The sequence below is a fragment of the Hyaena hyaena genome, unplaced genomic scaffold (genome assembly GCF_003009895.1).
Source record: "Hyaena hyaena isolate Hyena2069 unplaced genomic scaffold, ASM300989v1 scaffold_60, whole genome shotgun sequence".
Lineage (NCBI taxonomy): Eukaryota > Metazoa > Chordata > Mammalia > Carnivora > Hyaenidae > Hyaena > Hyaena hyaena.
Window position 1 is genome coordinate 3509570 of NW_024080692.1, and position 15266 is coordinate 3524835.

At 48.5% G+C, this 15266-nt stretch overlaps 2 protein-coding genes across 4 annotated transcripts in view; one reads left to right on the top strand and one right to left on the bottom strand.

Annotated features, from left to right (window-relative positions):
• The first annotated feature begins 3673 nt into the window (after positions 1-3673).
• NOL7 (nucleolar protein 7) lies at positions 3674-11470 on the top strand. 3 transcript variants are annotated; one of them, XM_039231846.1, is made up of 9 exons: positions 3674-3964; positions 4053-4113; positions 4774-4832; positions 6516-6547; positions 6850-6931; positions 7276-7397; positions 7472-7549; positions 7837-7941; positions 11335-11470. In XM_039231846.1, exons 1-8 carry the CDS (start codon positions 3696-3698, stop codon positions 7908-7910), a joined length of 777 nt encoding a protein of 258 aa, XP_039087777.1. In that variant the 5' UTR covers positions 3674-3695; the 3' UTR covers positions 7911-7941; positions 11335-11470. The 3 variants fall into 3 exon arrangements, with proteins under 3 accessions (XP_039087777.1, XP_039087778.1, XP_039087776.1); XM_039231847.1 differs by lacking the exon at positions 11335-11470 and adding an exon at positions 10772-10783; XM_039231845.1 differs by lacking the exon at positions 11335-11470 and having other exon boundaries at positions 7837-8016.
• The window catches only part of RANBP9 (RAN binding protein 9), an 87677-nt gene continuing 81143 nt past the window's right edge, over positions 8733-15266 (bottom strand). Inside the window, exons 13-14 of the mRNA XM_039231844.1 lie at positions 13029-13140; positions 8733-9728 (exon numbers count right to left, since the gene is read on the bottom strand). Of these exons, the coding sequence (XP_039087775.1) occupies positions 9598-9728; positions 13029-13140 (243 nt within the window). The 3' untranslated portion in view covers positions 8733-9597. The remainder of the gene's footprint in view (positions 9729-13028; positions 13141-15266) is intronic.

The window sequence follows — 15266 nt, forward strand, 5'->3', positions numbered from 1 at the left end:
AGGGAGGTCATCCCTGCCTCGGTCCCTTGGGTGAGGGGAGTCCCCTGGGTGATCACACACTCGGGCCACATTGCCTCAGCCCCTTACAAAACCGCATCTAACGTTACAGCCTCGGCTTTTGTAGAAATAGACAAGACACAGTCACAGAAAACTTTGTACTGCATCTGCAAGTCATAACTTTTCATAAATCCCTGGAGTTCTTTGCGTGGGCAAGAGGGGTGTTCATAACCTACAAGGGGGCTGAGAAGCCAGCCAAGCATCTTGAGGGCTCGATTCCCACTTTTCATGAGTGGCTCAAGGCGTACACAGAGGGGACCTCCTCTAATGCAGTTTTTCTAGGTGAAATACCATGATTCACTTTTAATCGTTTTGTTGTTGGGCTTCTCAAAGTTAAATTCATACATTTGCCTAGTGTTAGCAATGTCAGAAGTCCACATACTGTCTCAACAAGTCTGATTATATATATTTTTCCAAGTTTATTTTTATTTATTGAGAGAGAGAGAGCGCACACATATGTGAGTCGGGGAGGGACAGCGTGGGGGAATCCCAAGTAGGCTCCATGCCACCACTGCATAACCTAATGCGGGGCTTGAACCCATGAACCATGAGATCATGACCTGAGCCAAAGTCAGACATATAACTGACTGGGCCACCCAGGTGCCCTGCAAGTCTGATTATATTTTTAATCTAGAATTTCTGTCTGACCAAAGCCCACATATTTCAGAACTATTTTTTTTAATGTTTTGTTTATTTTTGAGAGAGAGAGACAGCATAAGCAGGATAGGTACAGAAAGAGAAGGAGACACAGAATCTGAAGCCAGGCTCCAGGCTCTGAGCTGGCTGTCAGTACAGAGCCCGATGCAGGGCTCAAACCCACAAACTGCGAGATCATGACCTGAGCCAAAGCCAGACACTTAACTGACTGAGCCACCCAGGTGCCCGGCTTCAGAACTATTCCTTGCCACTGTTTTCATCCTGGGCCTTTGGCACCAGCAGCTTTTTTAATTTTTATGGTTTGGTTTGATTTGTGTTTTTTCATTTTTTTGTGTTTTGGTTTCGATAGAGAAAATGAAAAAAGATGAAAATACAAAATGTATGTGACGTAGTATTAATTCAATTTCAGATTTGTTGAATGTCTACTGTATGACAGATGTTAGAAATATGATCAGCAAGATATGGACCTTACTGGAGTTCACAAAATGGTTGGGACAACTCTTGGGTAAACTATTACAGTGAAGTAGTATGTGTGAGTTTCAGGGGAGAATGCAATTAGCCACGGGTGGAGTGGGGATGGGGTAGATGTTAAGGTGCTTTAAGAGGAAGTCAGCCTGTGTGGCGGTTTTTGAAGTATAAATAGTTCCACACGGGGGAGTATCAGAGAAGGAAACAGCCCGTACAAATGCACAGCAAGTGTGAAACAGCTTGGTTTGTTCGGAGAGTGACCAATCGTTTAGTGTTGTGTAACGGGTGAGAGAACTCAGCACAGAGATCGGGAAGGGCTGTGTATGCCAAGAAATAAAATATACCCGGAAGTCGGGAATATAAACAGTTGCATTCACTAAGTAACGGTGACGTCATTCTTCCACCAGATTCAGGATTTGCGATGGACCCGCCACTGTTCAAGGGCCCTGGGGTTAAAGCAGGGAACCAGACCTTGTTCTCACAGAGCTTACATTCCTAATTGGGGTGTCCGATGGTCAGCTGTCAGGAGTAGTGTTGATGAAAAATGACGAACAGAGGCATGGACAGTCCAGGGGGAGGGGGAGGGGCAGGTGGTCAGGGAAGCCTGGTGGCTGAGATCAGTGCTGAGGATCCACTTTAACCCCGCCATCTGTCAACTTGCTCCTGTCAGTGACCGAAGGATTAGAAGGCATCAAGGTCCTGTTGCTACAACACAATTCTTCCCTTCGAAATGCCACTTCTTTGGGGTGCAGGGAGTGAAGGGAGCTGAATCTTCAAATACGGATGAATTGGATTGAGTGTGAAAACTAATAAAGGGAAACCTCACTAAAACGGAGTTGGGAAGTTGGGCAAGGGAGGTCTCACGCACTATCACTTGTCCTTAATTGCAAATCCAACAGGAGATAGTGGACCTCGTGTTATATATACCCAGATCGCAGTATCCTCAACGACCAGAGACCACCGGGGAGACCGAGTCACGCATGCAAAGGCAAAGGCCTGTAATATGGGCTTGAGCTCGGGCTCCCAGACCTCACCAGTGCAATGGATCCGTGCTGAGAGCCCCGAACAAGGGCAGAGTAGGGTTTTTATGGGGTTTGTGATGGGGGAGTTACAGAAGTTGTTGACATGGAAACAGTGATTCAATCATAATTATACAATATTATTGACAGCGGGTTTAACCATACACATTGTCTAGAGTATTTGTTACTTTAGGCGAGACTCAATTACAACATTTAGAGTACTTTTAAATTCAACCAACCATAGAGCGAGCCTAGAGTCTTGTTCGGCGACTAATGGGTTAACTTTTACATTAGGCAGCTGAGATTTATCTATAGTTGCTGGCCTTTCTTGATTGGGCGTTGCCAAGGTAGTGTGGTGGAGTGAAGTGGTGGGCAGTTTCTTCGGCCTTGGGCAGTGTGTAGCTGCCTGATAGTTTCAGGGAAACTGAAACTTAGGCCTTCTAGTTTAGAGGGGAAACTTAAAGCCTGTTATGGAGTCAGTCTGGTTTAGACTTGTGTCCTTACACTCGCAGGCGTATACTGTTTTGTTTTTATTTAAAAAAAAATTTTTTTTAATGTTTATTTTTGCAAGTGGGGGAGGGACGGAGGGAGAGGAAGACAGAGGATGCGAAGCAGGCTCTGAGCTGTCAGCACAAGCCCAATGTGGGGCCCGAACCCACGAGCCGTGAGATCACGACCCGAGCCAAAGGTCGGACGCCCAACCAACTGAGCCACCCAGGCGCCCCAGGCGTATACTGTTTCATTAACGCCCACAGGAGGAAGGCTTTCCTCTTCCCCCAGCAACAGTCCAGCCAATGACAGCTGTGACCGCGCGCCCAATGGGAAGCCACCGTAGTCTGAACTCCCAGTTTACTCCAATGGCCTTTTAGCTTACAACAGCCCCTCGCAAGTGCCCCCCTTTCCTTTATAAAATGAGCGAGCGACGCCTTTAGGGGATACTGGCTTATATTTTTACTTGCCGCCTGCTTGCCTGCGATTGCAACTCTCTCCTATTCCTGAATGAGCCCATTTTTCGCTGGTGAAACAACTGAGAGTTTTACTTTTTCAGGTTAACAGGACCAAGTGGATCCCCGTGCTAGGTGGGGCCGCCAGGGCTTGCGGTCACAGGCATCGGCCGGCCTAACCCGTGTTAGCCGGACCGGAGGAGCCTCCCCGCGGAGGACGTCTCACGATGGCTCTTCCCCTCGTGGAAACTAGCCCCATCGCCGCCCGCTCTCAGCCGGAGCGCTGGCCACTGCCGCGGGGCGGAGAGGAACGCGTGCGAAATCCCGGGCGAGGAACACCTCCTAGAGAAAGGAAGGAAATACCGCTTCCTCTCCTTAGGCCACGCCCCTCCGTTCTGCGCATGCGCCGCTGCTGCGCTCCGCCGTCTTCGTAACTGCACTCGTGGGGGGGAGGGGTGGCGGCAAACTCGCGGCGCTTGCTCACTGCGTCACGCGGCGGCTGCGCGTCACTTCCGGGTCAGAGGCCAGGCGGTAGGGTGCTGCGCGGGCCATGGTGCAGTTGCGGCCGCGCGCGTCCCGCATCCCGGCGTCGGCGATGGTGGACGAGGGTCATCCCGCCTCCGAGGAGGAGGAGGCGGCGGCGGAGCACGGCCTGTTGCTCGCGCAGCCCAGCAGCGGCGCGGCCGCGGAGCCGCTGGAGGACGACAACGAGGAAGGGGACGACGGGTTCGACGACGAGGCTCCGGAGGAGCTGACTTTCGCCAGCGCGCAGGCGGAAGCACGAGAGGAGGAGCGGCGGGTGCGGGAGGCGGTGCGCAGGTTCGGAGCCCGCCGCCGGCCGGGGTGGCCGCCCCTTCCTGGCCCGCGCGTGTCACCCCGCACCGACTTGTCACCTTCTCTCTTTCAGGGACAAAACACTCCTGAAGGAGAAGCGGAAGCGGCGCGAGGAGCTTTTCATCGAACAGAAGGTTAGGGGCTAGAGAGGGCGGCCTCCTTTCTCAAACCACCCGGCTGGGGCACGACTGCGTGTTGGGTGCCGGCGCTGGTGGGTCCTGGGGGCGGGGAAAGGCGCTAATCCTTCCGACACCGACACCGGCCAAAGCGAAGGCGCCCGCGGCTCTCTGCTGTCCACGGATTGGAAATGGGGGTGGGCAGAGTCGGGGGCGTGAGATGACAGGGTTTCCCCGTTGCAGCCCCTCGCCGCGACGAGCCTGGCCGTTTAGTTTCGCGGAGGTAGTTTCTTTACCCGGAACTGGGCTGCTGAGGTGCCTTGCGAACTGAGGTACCTGGAACATCTTTGCTTTGCCGGCTAACGTTGGGCAGACTGGCCACAGGGCACCGACTCCGATGGACGTGACCTAGTGGCGCTCATCGCAGAACAGTGACCTCTGGGCTGGGGTACAGTGGACAGCCTTCCCAGCCTGGGCTCAGTCTGCCCAGGAATGTGGGCCGGGTCCTGAGCTTCGCGGGCCCAGCCTTTCCACAGCTTAGAGATAGCGGGGCAGGGCCCAGCCGCGTTCGTTTGTCTAGATGGAAAGCAGTCCTTAGAGTCAGAAACTTGAGAAGCAACCTAGGGCACGGGGTAACGTATGTCACCTCTGATTAATTTTTAAATGTTTTAATCTAAGAAAAGAAAACTCCTTCCAGAGAACATTCTAGAGAAGTTAACTACAGCGGGACAGATTGAGTAAGTAATGGATCCTTGTTACCTATGCCTTGCTTATCTACACCTGTCTTTGGATTAGATACTGGTCCACACGTTGGTTGGAATCCACATAAGAGAATGAAACAAAAAGCGACACAGCAGGTAGTTGGATTTGGTGGTAAAAGTGGAAGGAATTAACTCCTTTTGTCTTTTACCACTAAAATAAAAAGAATTTTAATGTTTATTTTTGAGAGTGAGAGTGGGGGGGGGGGGAGACACACACACACACAACACACACAGAATCGGAAGCAGGCCCCAGGCTCTGAGCTGTCAGCACAGAGCAGACCCCGACTGGCGGCTTGAACCCACGAGCCAGGAGATCATGACCTGAGCCAAAGTCGGACGCTTAGCCGACGGAGCCCCCCAGGCGCCCCTCACTTCTTTTTGTCCGTTCCCCCGGCTAAGTCTAGCCTCCGAGTTACTGACCCCAGGGTGTTCAGTCCGGAGCTGGCACTGCTCCCGTCACTGTACTCAGAGCAGGGGAGACGGTGGTGAATAAAATGACATCCTGAACCGTTATCATTCGGTGAAGGAGCACACCTGCCCGCAGCCTCCGGAGACTCTTCTCCCCCGCTTGCCTCGGCGGCTCCCAGCCTGTCCTGCTTCATTCTTGTCATTTAGCAGCCGGGCCCTGTGCTGAACGTTAAAGGCCATTGCGGTAGTTCTCGTTGTCCTCTGTCCTTTGAAATCAAACCTTAGTATGTTTAGACTTCCAGATATCTGGTAATTTGTTTTTATATTCTCCTGGTTTCTCCTTATTGCTTTATTAAAGTCAGAAGTTTAGTTCTGTAGTTCATCCTTTTTAAAAATGTTTATTGAGAGAGAGTGTGGACAGGGGAGGGGCGGGGGGAGAGGGAGTCTCAGGAACCTGACATGGGACTCGATACCACAACCCTGGGATCAAGACTTGAGCGGAGTCGGTCGCTTAATGGACAGCCACCCTGACGCCTCGCGTCCTCTCTTTCTTGCTTAGACCGGTGGTCCTCGTGATTTTCAGTAAAAGACTTCTCCAAAGAGCTGTTCAAGTTCTGAATATGTGGAACATACCAACAGTTGTATCTGGTGGCACATTCCCCTTTCCTCTAAAACACCCAGCTCAGCTGTCACCTCTTCCTTCTCGCACTCCCCCACCTCATCGCTGCCTCCTCAGTGTAGATTTTCCGCTGTGCAAGTGCTTGTGCACGGGGGGTGTCCTGTCCGGTTTGTCGGCTCACACGGTTAGACCGCTGCTCCTCCAGGCTAGTTCTGGTCTCTGCTTCTGAAGGGTTGACTCCCTCCTCCGTGGTTCCCCCAGGTAAAACGAGGCAGTCCCACCACCTTTCGCTCTGTATTTTGAATACTGGATTACGGAACTCCTTTTCTCTGAAGTCTTTCACCTCGCTGCCCACCACAGCAGTCCACGTCTCCTGAAGCCAGCTCGTAGGCGGAGATCCTCACTTCTGAGAAGACACTCCCAAGCCTAGTATATGCTCATTTGGGGACTGTTAGCAGTGCCCTGGGGAGGGACTTTTGCTTTCCAAAACTGATTAAAGATCCTGAGTAAAAACTGAGGATGGTGGTCATGAAAGGGGAAGATCTTTGTAAAGGCAGATGAAGTTGTGTTAACAAGTGCAGCGATCTTTGCTACCTGCTGTACCAATCAGTATTTTCATTGTTCTTCCTTAGCATAAAGAAATCATCAGGAAAGTTGAAAGAAGGTATGATCTATTCTCATTTAAATAACTTCTTGTAAGTGTCAAGTGCATTTGCAGATTATTTGCAGCCAAATGTTTGGCCCGAGTGTGGGAACAGGCCTGGCCAGGTATAGCTTGGGCCTGTTCTGTTTCTTATAAATAAAGATTGCATCCACATTGGTGCTAGTGCATGTTTAAAGTGCGGTCTGGTAAATGTTCTGCTTTATTATATATATATGTATGTATATACGTGTGTGTGTATATATATATGTATATATATAACTCAGTTTTCTGTTTTTGTTTTTGTTTTTGTTTTTTTTTTTTAGCGAATTTGCAGAAGAAAAATGAAGACTGTGATAAAGGAAGTGATTCCAAGAAAGCTAAATTCCAGAAAGTACAGTCTGTCGGGTAAGGGTCTTCCTTCTTTTCACAGAAGGTATGAAGCTGACCTGAGAGAGAGTATCGGCTTCCGGGGAGAAATATTTTCAGTATAGTAGTTTCAAATTACATCTTTGGGGGTGGGGGAACCAGTTCTGATACTTCTGGAAAAATAAAACCTCGGCCTCCTAAAATGTCAATGTTAGTCTGTAGTAAAATAGCCCAGTGATGTCGTTTTACTCATGATCTGCACATACAGAAAATTAGGATTTCCCTGTCTTTTTTTCACTTTTAAGTAACAAAACACTTTTTATTTTCAAACTAAGCATTTCCTCAAGATTTGCTCATTTTGACCTTTTTGTGTTGGTCACCAGCCAGAATAAAAGCTACTTGGCTCTAAGGTTAAAAGATCAAGATCTGAGAGATGCAAGGCAGCAAGCAGCGAAAGCCTTTATACAGAACTCCTTATATGGCCCGGGGACCAACAGAACTACTGGTAATTTCTTTACAGATCTTTGTGTAAATTGCAGTAAAAAGTGAGAGGAAGTGATAAATCATTCTCTTTTCTAGTAAATAAGTTCCTGTCTCTGGAAAACAAGAGGTTACCGGTGAAAAAGGCTGCAGCCCAGTTTCTGAATAATACTTGGGGTAAGAGCCAGCTCTGTTCTCTTAACTTTTTATGTATCGAAAGTACGTATTTTTAAAGGAGGTGGTAAATAAATAATCCTGAAGTATTAGTGTTTTCCCTATGATGGCTTCTGTGTTAGTATCTTAGTTTCTTCTAAAACAGATCAGCGTGGTAGATACCTACCATACAATTTGATTTAACAGACCCAATTTTATTATTTATATTCACAGAATCTTGAAAACTTTGGAATTGTTTCTTGGGAATTTCAGATCTCATATTCTTAACTGCACAAAATTTTCTATTCCAGGAACTCAGAAAAAACAAAATGCCAAGAGGTTTAAAAGACGGTGGATGGTCAGAAAGATGAAAACTAAGAAGTGAATCAAATGAAGTAAATGAAGAGTGAGACCTTGTATGTATAGAACTTAATTATTTGGTATAGAAAATGTTCTTTAAAAAAAACCCTAATAAATCCTTTTTATAAAGAGTTTTGTAGGGTTTTTGCAGAAATCCTAGGTCTGTTGGGGGAAGTACCCCGTCCCCTTTCCTCCTCCCAGAGGACAGTCCTGCCTCATGGTTTCTGAGGACGACACTGCAAGCAAACGCGGTTTGAGAGAACTGTTCCCCCTGTGAGCGTTTGCACATTCACTTGAAAGTGCGTCTTGCACCCCGCGGTGCCGGGTGCAGCGTTGGGTGCGGTGCTGGGTGCGCGGCAGGGCGAGAGGAGCAGTGGGCGGCGGGGGTGTTCTCAGCTGCCTTTGTCTTGCAGAGGTTTTGGTGCTTTGAGGAGCATTCGCTTCCGAGGCTCTGGAACAGGAGGGCAGTAGCTAAAAGCTCAGTATCTCCGTGTAATCGCCAGTTCTTCTTGAGGAAGATGGGAGCCTCGGGGCACAGTCAGCCCAGATGACGTGGTGATCTTGTTAAATGTCCCTTTTACCCAGTTTGGGGGGGCTTTGCTTTGGTGGCGAGCCACATGCCGTCGTTATTACTGTCGGTACGACAGCAGGTGGTGAAGTTGCTGTTTGCTTTGGGCGGCACCCACGGCGTCGGGTCTGACCCTCATTGAGGGAGGCCGGGAAACTGAGGCCGTCCTGGGTTGTAGAAGTCCGATTTCTAGCGGAGACCATTCGTTTTAACTGCTCTACTTTCATATTGGTCAGAAGCGTGCAGGTACCTAAGATACAAATTCAATGGACACTCTAGTATCTGTAATAGTAAATTTTTAATGGCTGGTTAATTATATCACTACATTTTTATTGCAATATAGTACTCATTTAAGCACTTAAAAATGGAAGGTGTACAAAGATTAAATTAAGACACGGTAAATTGACTAAATATTTGGTTTTTATATAAATAAAGGTCATAACCACACTGTTGACATGTAATACTGTTATAATACAACAGTTAAACTTGTGAGTCTACAACAGAAGTCGTCTGTAGTTAAACAGGAAACAAAGGTGAAAAAGACCATGTTAAAACAAAACTACTGGGACTAACAGGTCGGGATTGTAAGTAGCAACAGACATATTCACTCAGCTCCTGAGTATTTCAAGTTTTACAGTACACATTAAAAATGATTTCTTCCATCAACACTATAAATTCAAACTGTCGGATGTTTATGCGGTTTGCAAGTTACACTGATTGAATGCTTATACGGGAGCGGGGGTCGGAGCCTCTCCCAAATTGAAGTTTACATCACCCACATGCTAACACAAACACGACTGGTTCCGTTTCCTTCCCCCCTCTCCCCCAAACAAAGGCGGCAGGATTTTTTGGTTTCTTTTAGGTAATTGTTTTAAAGGATTTGTGATGATCAATTTGAACGTCTGAAATTCAGTAATATTTAACTCTTAGACAACTAAGAGGTTAAAGATGGAAAATAATTTCTCCTAACACCAAGTTAGAAAATCATTTGCATCATGCTGTAAACTAGGAAGCAATGTAAAGCGACAAAAACCTGTCCCCAGTACATAATTAAAAAAATCTAAATTTCAAATCAGCAGAGCTGGTCTACTTCCAGGTTGACTATACGCCACAATATACGCGTGTGAGCTCCTTAGATGCATAGCTAATGTAGGTAGTCTTCCACTGTGGCAAACGCACAGGATCCAATTCCGGATCGAGCCATCAGTCCGAGACATTGTGTGGCCTGGCCCATGGCGAGGGCGAGTGGAGGTTGCTTTGGCAGATTGTGGGTTTCTGCGGAAAGACGATTAAACAGGGGGACGGCAGTTAGCAAGACATTTTCCAACCGCTTCCTAATTGGGAAAATACTGCATTTCTTGAACACTTACCAGTGCCTATACTGCTCTTAATTACCTAAAGAGCAATGGTAATTTCTAGGCAGATGATGGAGGTCTCGGCCCTGCCACTCGGACTAGGTAGCAAGGGTACTGAGTATTCGACTATGAAGAAAAATTCTTGCAGAATTAGATACTTAAAAACTTCCATATTAACTATGGCGGGAAAGATGTCATTTCTTACCTGATATTTACAGTGGGGAGTAAGGACTATTCAGTAGTTCTCTTCAACTTAACTAAAGTCCGATGACCGGACAGGAAAAGACCGCAGGCTTTCAGTAAAAGTTCCACTGATGGGCTCCTCCCCCCTGGGGACAGCCCAACAAGAGGCTGGCCGAGGTCCCAAGGCAGATTGGTGAACGTTACTTAGGTTTCTAGGGAGCAGATGATGATGGTGGCCGTGAGGCAAGACAAGAGAAAGCAAGACCACCCTAGAATCCTGGAGGGAGTTAACTTACAGCTGGTAGATAAAATACTTTTGAGATGGCTAATACATTTGTTCTCAGTGTCCTACGTACCAGAAGTCTGTCAGACAGCTACAGTACAAATGTAGGCAATTAGCAACATGTGTTCTTTACCGGAAATGAAAAAATGAACTACTGGTGAAAGTGACCAAGCTCTTAGAGCTCTCTTCCTGGGTGGAGATGTCCAAATGTTAAGTTTATATGGATTCTCAATAAAGTTACTCATCAGTCCCTTGTATGCACAGTGGACAACAGAGGGCAAAAACCAGGATACTGGCCGCCAAGGCTCCATACGACTTAATTCTATTAGAGGGAGAGCACACGTGAGTGGGGGAGAGGAATCTTAGGCAGGCTCCACGCTCAGCTCAGAGCCTGACCCGGGGCACGATCCCATGACCCTGGCATCAGTACTGGAGCCAAAATCAAGGAGTTGGATGCTCAACCGACTGAGCCACCAGCCACCCCAATTTATTCCAAGGTCGCAATGTGGGAGAAAGAAAAGTTCCATAAGGAATGGCACAATAAAAGGAAGCAAATTCAGGATTTAAAGGTCCAAGAGAAAACAAAACAGATCAAGAATGTAAGACTGGAAATCTGTAAGAAAAGACAGAGCGGTGAGAGAGAGGATGGTCTGAAAAGTGGTCTGTGGCTTACGATTAGTAAAGTCCTGGCTATTCTAGGGTGAGTGAGACGCTATTTAGCTGAGCTCTCTGATGGTGATTCAGCTCTAAGCAGCGTGGACTTGACAGTTCTGTCTGAGCCCAGAACAATTTAATTTTTACACAAAATCCACATAAAAAGGGATAAAAATTGAAAAGGAAGCTTTTTTTTTTTTGAAAATGGCTCTTGATGGCCGACAGGGAAGTAACCTTGCTGGAAGATCAGCAGCGGGAGGCATGGGGGTAGAAGCAGCTTTGAAGTTTTTTGGATATGGAACTGGTAGGAATTACATACAACTAATATAGAACAACTTCAAGCACTAATTATAAATACTGTATCAAATACTATGGTATTTATCAATATGCACGTATCCGTCCACAGCAACTTAATAAGCCTGTCATGAATTTTGCGGGAATCATGAACCGAAGTTTAAGTACTGGGCACAGCCGAGCATAGCTACTCTGAAGACACGGATCCTGCAGGGCGGCCCTACAAAATGTCACATTTAATAACTGTGAATTCTCTTATATAAAAAACTATTTTAAAAAAACTGGTTACTTCAAAAATTCTTTACAAATATGATACCTAAATATGAAGGTGGTAGTAATTTCAAAAAGACCCTAACAGTAGACCATGATTTGCCCTACAGATCCCAGCATTACTACTGAGTTCTGTTTTTACCAACAGAGGTAAAATGGATACAACACGTTAGCCAAAGAAAATTTACGTGATTTATGACATACAAACTTCTAGGAACGCCCCCCAAAACACGATTTTTTCCCTTCATGCTATCGCAAAGCACCCACCATTCTAGCTTAACACCAAGAACTAACAGTTCGCCCTTGAGAAAGACCGGTTTGAACTACACAGACCCGCTTCCGGGGGGGGTTTCGGACACGGTCCAGGAACGGAGCTGGCTTTGCCCGTCTGCTTTTCTTCACCTCCAGCTTTATCGTAAGAACCCAGAACACGACACACGTGACGCGCCACGTCTGGGTCCGTCCCAGGCTCCTGTTCCGGCAGGGCCCGCGGCCAGCAGCAGGGTGACGGGCGGTTACGTTTGGGGGGAGTCAAAAGTTAGATGCAAATTTTTGTGCCGGGGGGTTGGTGTCCCGTCCCCCACGTTGTTGAAGCGTCAACTGTAATGAACTTTAGGAGAGCAAATCCATGGGTTAAGGCTCATCTATGAGCACCTGCCTCCTTCACCCTGGAGGCCGCCCGCCACGGGCCGCCCTGCTCCTCGCGGCCGCGCGCTCGTGCCCCCGAAACGGTCTGCAACGTGCGCTCAAAGCTCCCGACCTCACGGGCCGAGCAGGAGGGAGAGAGGGCTCTAAAGTGCAGTCTCACTGTACCTGCGGAATTGGGGCTCTAAAGTCCGGTCCGAAGCCGCTCTTCTTCAAGTTACCTTTGAAAAGAATCTCCCAGAGAAGATACAGCTTTTCGTAATCCACCCCCTAGAATTTCTATATAAATGCACGAATGTTACCAGAATTCGGAGAAAAAGTCTATGGTTCAGGACACAGTAATCACAGTGCAGTGAGCTGCCGGCAGGAACAGCAACCGATGGGGGAACAGCAAGCCGCAGGCTCGCCCTTCATGGTCCCCCCTCCCTAGGTCCCGCCGCTGGCACTGCTGCTCTCCCCTCCCCCGTGCCTTTCGGCGGGTAAAGGGCCCCCGGCTGAATCTGTTGACCTTTAATGCCAACAGGACGCTACTCCAAGGGCTGGTGCTGCCAGCGCAGTCACACGTCACCTGGAAGTCCCCGCGTGTGCATCCCAGGCACAGCGGAGGCTGCGGGACGTGCGGCTAAGTCCAGAAACGTCTCCGTAACATGCACACACCCTCCTCTTTTCCAGACTTGCCAACGTATATCCCAGTGTGCGGCTTTTTAAACTGTTTGAATCATTTGATCTTGGAATTAAGATGAAGGAGGGGACAGTTTCTACACTGCGATAATTTCAACTTTTTTAAAACGTAGAGAATGTTTCCCTTAATATTTTACCAAAATAACAAATCCCAGCACAAGTCCCAGCTCAGGTGCTGAGAGCGTCCAGGAGAGGCGCTGCCTTACTCACCTAATATTGCACTGTTAAGGGCTGAGCACACGGGTTCTCTCTGAATTGGGTCAAGCTGATTTCCGACCGGGCTGTTCCAGGGATCCGAGTATGCGAGTAAACTGAATGCATCCTGTTGAGAAAACAGCAGTTTGGTTTTTAATTCAAACACTTAAGCTCCTGCGCTCCCCACAGTTTCGAGGCTGACACACAAGGAAAACACACAGCGCTCTGGCACCAGACTACTCCCGCGTTTAAGCCCATTCACCCCAATGACTATGAGGCTGGGTATTTTTAACAAGATTATGCAGCAAAACCTAATCTGTTTTCCCTTTTCTTTACTGTAAACGGCCAATCTGAAACTTGCCCCATCCCTAGAACACGAAGAGCAGCAAGATTACAACGCATTCCGGTGGAGCGGCCTAATTAGAGAGCAGGCGGGAACGCTCAGGTGCCGTGCGGCTTCTCACCGGGGGAGGAACCGGACGGGGAAAGGACAGGGTACATTTATGGTTTTAAACAGATGCGGGAACTGGCCCCATCTCACTGGATGTCACGGTCTCAAACCCGGGAGTCAAAAAATTTAAACTGGCTTCCCTTCTGGAACATTCAGTAGTTCCAACCGTCCTCGAGCCCCCCTTCCTAAAGGAAGGGGCGCGGGCTTCTCAGGCAGCGAGGCCCCCTCCATGGGAGGCGCGCACACGCTGCGGGGGTGACAAGCCGTGGTCCCGGCTGCCAGGGTGGGCGAGGGGCCGCTTCCTCCTGTGTCTCCTGGGGGTCAGGACGGGCCTGTCAGCGAGCCGGGAGCGCTAAGGGCTCTGTGCCGCTGCTGTTCATTCTCCTCTCTCAGTACACGAGGTCGTCTTTTGCCTGAAGTCAGTGCCCTCACCCGAGCAGTGTTCTAGAGAGAGGGGAAGTCACGGGACGCCTTCCCAGTTCAGAGGCGGGCGAGCAACGCTGCTTAGCAAAGTGTCAATCGGTGAACTCGGTTCACACCACTTTCAAAATGCGGATGACGGCCACGTGGAAGACTAGAATTTCTAAGGAAAGTACCCCAGGTCCAGGCCTCTGCTCGGCTCACTGCTACTCCCACAGCAGCTGCCGGGGAAGGGCTGGCTGGTCAACTGTGCTCTCGTCCCTTCCTGTCCCGGCACCCGCACCCTGGGAGCTGGAGGGGTGGGGGTGGGGGGCTGCCCATACAGCAGGTGCCGAGCAGTCTGAGGCCGTGGGCATGGATACAGCTGCCTCTCAAACAGAACGTGTGCGGATCGTCCACCGTCTTACGCTGCTGAGTATTTCATTCGTGGTCGACAGCTTGCCCCAATTTTTTTACTGAAAGGTTTCTCAGGAGAAAAATTCTGTGTTACACTATTCGGAGTCCCCTGCAGCTACGCACAGGCGCGGAGTACAGGGCGGAAGCTTCATACACTCGCTAATCACAGGACCTGCTGCTTACGGTGCATCGCACAGGGCTACCGGCTTCTATTTCCCGGCTCCCCACCATCCGCTTTACTGATGGAAAGAGTATTAACGTCCTATATCCTGGGAAGCCAACTCTCATCACCTCGTTTCTAGAGACTGATCTTTGCTCAAGACGTAATTTACCCCACAATCGTCTACTGAGGTACCATCCCCATACCACACATACTACAGAACTGTTCAAGGAACAACTGGTACATAAAAACTTCTAAGCACAAGACTGTCCCTCTTGGGTCTATACATCTGGATACACAACCAGAAACGAGAAAGGCTGCGGGCCCAGATCTCAAGGCAGACCATTCTTCTGTTTACACCTGCTTCTAGTATTTAACCAAAACCTCATGGAAAAAAGAAAATGATGGTAGTAATTTATCGTGCATTAATGCTGGGTGAGGCCCTGTTTCGAGCACCAACATTTTAGATGAGAATCTCATCTTCACAATAACCTTAGGAGGTGGATACTAGTATGCCCATCTCACAGAGAAGCAAACTGAGGCACTGAGAGCTTAAGGGCACACAGCTAGTACAGAACTTCTCTTAGTAAGATACAGCTTCTTTTAATTGCGGATCTAAATATTAAGATGGAAAAAGTCTAAAATTTAGCTCTAATATTTTCAAAACAACTGAACAGTTCTTGCACACGGCTGCGGGGCACAAAGAGCAATCACCAGGAGCTAGTCCTTGTGCCGAGAACCCACATGGCCTTCCAGAAAAGTCGGGCGTGTAAATATACAATGTGCAGTGTGCTGCCTGTGAACAGTGTATTGTGTCATGTGGCCC